The sequence below is a fragment of the Leptidea sinapis genome, chromosome 5, assembly GCF_905404315.1.
Source record: "Leptidea sinapis chromosome 5, ilLepSina1.1, whole genome shotgun sequence".
Lineage (NCBI taxonomy): Eukaryota > Metazoa > Arthropoda > Insecta > Lepidoptera > Pieridae > Leptidea > Leptidea sinapis.
This window is the reverse complement of record NC_066269.1, coordinates 4,761,413-4,768,310: the sequence shown is the minus strand read 5'-3', so window position 1 is coordinate 4,768,310 and position 6,898 is coordinate 4,761,413. Positions and strand designations below refer to the sequence as shown.

Genomic DNA, 6,898 nt, shown 5'->3' with positions numbered 1-6,898 from the left:
GAATTGTGTTCTTAAGGCTATTTCGAAATGATTGTGGTTTAGGTTAACGTTTTTCTGGAATTACGTCCTACTGTCAAACTGTGTATCAGAAATCTATCTGATAGAATTATTCATACGAACATAAATTTTGAGATTAAAAAATATTTATTTTCACGAAGCGAAATAATAACTATCCTATCTCTCAAATCGGATTGCTAAGTTTGGGCTTTAAAGGAACACATTCAGAGATAATGTGTAACGGGGTTTCATCTGCACTATTACAAAATCTACACGCTTTGCAATCTCTAACGCCAGTCGAAGCAAGAAAACTGAACAAGAGAAGGATGTTCTTTTACATATATTTTAAAATACTGAGCAGGCTGAAGGTTAAGAAGTAAAATATTTATAAAAAGATGACGTGTGTATCCGTACGGAGCCGGGGCAGGTTGCTAGCTAGTAATATTTGAACATACTTGGTAGCCAGAAGCACCATCTAGTAGTCAGTAGCGAAACTTTCATCGCACTAATAGCGCCCTCTGTGCATGGTGAGTTATCCTGCCAAGATTAGTCTACCTTATTATATTTAAAACAAAATAGTTATTTATAGTTATCAAATAATTTATAGGATAACATTAAACATCTTAAACGATAGAAAAAGTTATCAAAATGAATAAATAAATTATATATTCGAGTACGATTCTTAGTAACGTTACTTGTCCCATTTAAATATTCTCTGGTAACGAAGTGATATCGATAAAACACAACTACGATGGAGGATCAGGAAAAGATAACTGTTTTATGCGTCGGACCGAAGGGTTCCGGTAAGACCACGTTGTTGAAGAGGCTTCAGGAGGAGGACGGTATAGACTACACTTACAGCCCAGTTCCTACAATAGGAACCAATCTATACGACATTCACTACCTCAACAAAAATGGCAAAAAACAGATATTGACTATACGAGAGGTCGGCGGGGAGATGGTGCAGCTGTGGTACAGTTATCTGGACGGTATTGAAAAGGTAAAGTTTTGTTTGATTTTCTTGCTAAGCTGTTCAGGCCCACACGACATAAAAAAGTACCTTAAAAAATCTTAACGGAATTAACTAAGATATTTATTTATTCATGACATTTAAATTATTGTGGCTTATCGCAAAATGATGCCTAATTCACATTTCAGTGACAATTATTGTAGTAAACTGAAAGACAATATTATCTGTAATTTTCAGGTTATTTTTGTAGTGGATACTTCAAATCTATGCCAGATATCTTCAGCCGCGGTGATGTTGTACACGCTGCTTGCAGAGCCTAAGCTACGACAGGCAAAGGTAAAGTAAGGTGTATTAATAGAAATACTTACAGTTAAATTTAAGAAAAAATAATTGCTGTATACAGGGAGAAGCGTAAAACGTTTTTGTGGTGGCAACCGAAAATTATCATAAAGTCATTCGTCCACCGACTATTGTTATGTTTAGCTCGCCCAAGCCAAGTAACACAGTGCAGTGTGAATAAAGTTTTACAGATCAAGACGGGGAGAATGTTTCCGTTCCTCTTCTAATTAGAAGCGTAATAATAGTTTTTAAAATAACAAAACGATATAGATATCTTGCGTATAAAATAAAGCATAATATTGTAAACTTTTCACTATTACTGGTGCCATCATCAAAAGCCTACTAAAGTTAAATTATAATAAAAACTTCTTTATTTGGAACTGTCAAACAGATGAGTTTTATGACAATGTGTAATGCATTTAATTGTTTTATTAATTAATTTCGTAAGTGATTGTAAGTTATCATATAAAACCAAATGATACAGCACCACTAGCTCGTTTAGTTCGATCTGCCGATGGCTTGCGCGGCCCTTCCTATAATAATAACATTGATATTTAGTGAGAAATTAATTACAAGAGTATTACAATAATACCCACCGATTCCGAGGTAAAACGTGATGAAATAAAAAAACAAGAAGATAGTCCTTAAATAAAGCGATATACCTTATAAAGTAAATTAGCAGTAGGTACAATGTACACCTTGCTACCAATATTATATAGGCGATTAATTAAGGTACTGTAAGAATTTATTATTCTCCAAAATTCATGATTCTCGATCAATACATACCGTATTGGTTTTTATTTACTATCGTGGTAGATATAGTTCAAATGGTAAATCTTATAATTGATTTTTATGAGGTAAGTATATTTATTTTAATATCGCTTCAAGAGATCACAGACAGAGTATTTGATTCTATTATCAAGTTGATCCTTCCACACGTGAGAACAAGGTTTCTAATAGACGGACAAACGAGTTTTCCATTTCCTTATAGCGATACGTAACTCTAAAAAGCATTTAGGGCCACTAGAGGAGATTATGAAAGACATTCTGGCAGTAGATACAGAATAACAAGATGGATTGCGTTGAAAGAGATGAAACAAATTAGAACATGCTTATGGAGAGTGAACAGCACTCCACACTCTTTATAGATCAATTTTATTTATGAAAATACGGTACGAGACGCCCAGGACGTTCAGCTCATAAAGACAATGCAGTGCCGCTCCGGATTCTTGCAAGGCCCAAAAATTCTAAGCGGCACTACAATTGCGCTCGTCAACTTGAGACATAAGATGTTAAGTCTCATTTGCCCCGTAATTTCACTAGCTGCGGCGCCCTTCAGGGTGAAACACAGTAATGTTTACACATTACTGCATCACGGCAGAAGTAGGTGCCGTTGTGGTACCCGTAATCTAGCCGGCATCCTGTGCTAAGAAGCCTCCCACTGCATTTTCTTTCATTCCTATCTCGGAGTATTTTGTCTACGGCTTGCGCGTATTGTGCATCCGCCTACCATAAGATCTAGGATTCATAGGAAAATACCTTTTCATTCATCTAATGTTCTATTGTATGCAATTACGTTCTATACATATAATGGACATATCATTCGCAGTCTGACAGTGGAACGGCAAAAGTGTGCTTAAAGACAATGTAAGCACACTTTTCTATTTAGTCTTGTGTCAACTGTGTGTCAATCAACAACTCTAAGTGTGCTTTAAAAAGTGCTTAAATAATACAATATTAAAGACTCAAAAAAAGATGGTGTGACTTATCATCGGTAAGGTTATTTTATTTATATAAGATTGATATGCAAAAAGCTTAAGTAATTTAATGAAACGAATATTTTTTCAATTAATATGGTATTAATTATTGGCAAGTCCCTAGACAACACCCGCTTGTCAGAATGAGACAGATGAAAGGACACAGTCAGAAATGAAAACAATAGAGTCGCTCTTTTTAACCGACTTCAGAAAAGGTGGAGGTTTTCAAATTCGTCGTTATGTTTTTTTATGTTTGTTACTTTCGACTGGGTGAACCGATTTTGATAATTATTTTATTATTTGAAAGCTGGTGCTTCTATGTTACTAGAATAAGTTCTACTAATTAGATTGTATACAAATACGCAATTATTTTTACACTTTTAGTTTATATTATATCTATTAGATTGGAATAGTGTTTTTGAAGTCGGTTATTTATTTGTTAATTTTTTTTAAAGGCCTAGTCTACAATGATTAGCAATATTGTATTTTGTGTAATGTGAACGGCTTACAAGAACGTAAATGCTTACATACTAGTGTTATTTACACGTTATCACAGAAGTATCCTTACCTAGTGATAATTGATACTTTAGAGACTGAGCGTTTGGCGATTAAATAAAACAACTGCTTGACTGTGAGGAATATGTGGAAGATGATATTTATTTCAGTTACATGATATATATACAAAATCCTTAAGACTAGTTAACCAATTACAATTGTTACTTAAAAAATATTTACAAGTTTAGAAAATACACACCAATACTAAAGCTTACATTTTGACCAATAGTAAAACATTTCATTCAATAAGAATTGAGAATAATATTATGTGTTCTATCTCGCTCTAAAACTAACGCTATCGCAGTAAACCGGCCAGCGAGCGCGCGCTTGTGTAAACTCGCGTCGAACCTCGATTATCCGATGTCAATGAGCATTTAGCGCCTACTCTGTCGCTCATTGATTAAAATTCAATGAATAGTGATCGACGCCCCGACGCTTCAGTCGAGTACGCTCGGCCTTTCTGTGCGGTTGTGTAACGCGGAGCATATAACTGATCACGTGAGTATATCTGCGGTCGTCGAGAGAACGTGACGATGCTTGTACTTCGATGAGATGACTACTGGTGATCTGTATGATGCTGTGACTTGATGTACAGCATTATGAAATGGAAGAACCATCAGAGCTAATATTACGGTATATAAAATAAAATGTTCTTTTCAGAACGAACCTTTCGGCATACGCTTATTACAGTTAATATGCACGATTAATATTTCTACGATCTATAATGCTACGAAGGTATTACGTTATAAGTTAGATATTAGACATTTGTATTAATTGATATTATTGGTTGTAGGTAAAGCTACAATACTAAGCCCAAACGACAAATTTAATTTAATTCAAGGAACATTTAAATAACCAGTTTAACTAATTACTTTATGTAAATAATAATATTATATTTAAGTATTAGTTTCTCTCATTAAACCTTACCTTAACTTATTAAATCCAAATCCCTTTGTACGTATTGAAGTAATAAATATATTCTCAAGCCAATAAATAAACATACAAACTTTCCCCTTTATAATATGAGTATTATTTTTGATTAAAAATATAAAAAAACCTCCGACTGAACAGATCTTGATCGGAAAATGGGAGAGACTGACGAACATAAAACTTATAGCAACCCACATTTATGTCTGGATTTAAAAAATACCTAACTGCTACTCCACTGATATCACTGTCCAAATCGGGTTCTAGATTAAAAATACGCAGCTAAAACTGAAATAGTGTTTACATTGCTGCCTATTGACCATTTAAACAACTGGAGTAAACGCAGAAATGTATAGACATAGCAGTCGAAGGTTATTATGGTGTCATTTGTGGCATGTGCCATATTTCGGCTTTGATTTTGTATGAGGTGCATTCTCTATATGTATATAACGTCATTGATTGTATGCATTTAAAGTAAAACATTACGTATTGATTTAGAGATACTTGAATTATGTTAAAAAACACATTATTATGTTTTAAAGAGAATTCAAAGATTATTCTCGGCTTTGACGAAATCAATCATATTTTGTTAAATTATTAATTTAATTTACTAGTTTTTATTTTTAAGTCTTGTTTTTTACTATTGAAATTATTATTGTGAAATGCTTGGAGCGCCTTTAATTAGTAGATACACTAGACTATATGGAATCTTAACAATGTGTAGGGAAATGTCATGTGTACCTTTTGTTGATGTTCCAATAAATAAATATGTAATATGATTACTGTTCTGTTTTGTTTGTACAGTTCATTCTAGTTTTGAGCAAGATGGACGCTGCATACAGACAGATGCGAAACGAAGCCCTGCTAATGTTACAATTTACGAGACTGTGCAGTGAACAGGCCAATACTCTCATTTTACTGGAAGCTTCACCGCTCACTGGAGTTGGCTTGGACAGTCTCCGACAATTTTTGATTGAGAAGAGAAAATCATCTTGTGTAAAAAAATAAATGTTTTAAATTTGAAGGATTTTTAATAATTATTTTGATGTTCGTTATGTACCAAAGGTGATGGTGTAATAATGAGTACTCCAGCGTAGGTATCATATGATCTACAACTGGGAAATTAAATGTATAGGTACGTCATGTAGCGGTGGCTTTTTTTTCGAGAGTAAAATACATTTACGTATTAAAGACCCCGAAACGGGGCCCATATGTCGGGCCACCACCTACCGACTAATAACCTCCTCTGTGCTGATAGCCCTGAAGGCTTTTACAGCGAAGCCGGGCGGGGGCCTTGGAGGCCGAAAATGTAGCTCAAAGGCGCGGGGCGTCTCGGAAGGAGACTCGAACCTCGGACCGCCTGCTCAATAGGCTGGATGGAGTGGCCGTGCAATGACTTGAACGTAGTGTTTAAATTCTCTTTGGCGTAACTGATGTGACCAAAGAGAATTTAAACACTACGTTCAGATGTAACTATAATAATAAGTAGGTACACAACAAGTACTCTACAATAATGAAATTCGAAAGTTTTGACTTTGAAAAGGTTGAAAGGCGTCATTTAATTAATACACTAATGAACAATAAATGAATTTTTATTCGATTATTACAGTTAATATGGTATGTACATCTGCGGAAAGTAGGTTATTTCCATATTATACATTGTCATACATTTTTCAATGTTTTTTGCGAGGAAATAAAGAACAAATCATAGGTAATAAGTATAATGAGATAATTAAAAGGATATTATGTGATTCAAGTAATTTTCATAAAATTGAAAGCAGTTTAAGTTTATATGGCGCACTTTTCCTTTAATATTTTTGGCTGAAAGGAAATATATGAAATGTTCAACATTTTATTTATATGCATGCATATATCGTATTTTATAGTCTAATGTATGTGATATATGTCTCAGTATTTTATTTAACGCGATCTCTAAAGAGCACCTTTTTTGCAAACATGCATGAATAATACGGTTGATAGATAAAGAACGCTTTTAGAGTAAATGGATTGAAAATGTTTAATTATAATTTCGTGTAACTTAACTATTTATTCGGCTTCCAACATTTATAAAATAGCAAGACATTTTGATAGGGCCATGGATTTTCACCGAGCTGCATTGGTGGCGTAGCCTACACGTAGACGCAATGACGCGTAGACGCCAACTTGTAACGAGACGAATGTTTTGTATTGTCCATCTGTCAGACGTCAGTTGTCATCTGTCAGACATTAGAATTTAAGACATCATAAAAAATAAAAAAAATGTGCTGAAAACTATAAACAATAAGTTTTTTTGGCGGGAACGAGTGAACGAAGGAAGGCGCGCTTATACAAAAAAAAAATTGTTTAAATTATT

General features: G+C 34.1%; 1 protein-coding gene across 1 annotated transcript; it reads left to right on the top strand.

Annotated features, from left to right (window-relative positions):
* The first annotated feature begins 628 nt into the window (after positions 1-628).
* On the top strand, positions 629-5,553 carry LOC126964713 (ADP-ribosylation factor 1-like 1). Its single transcript, XM_050807990.1, has 3 exons — positions 629-997; positions 1,205-1,303; positions 5,350-5,553. Exons 1-3 carry the CDS (start codon positions 749-751, stop codon positions 5,551-5,553), a joined length of 552 nt encoding a protein of 183 aa, XP_050663947.1. The 5' UTR covers positions 629-748.
* The last annotated feature ends 1,345 nt before the right edge of the window (positions 5,554-6,898 follow it).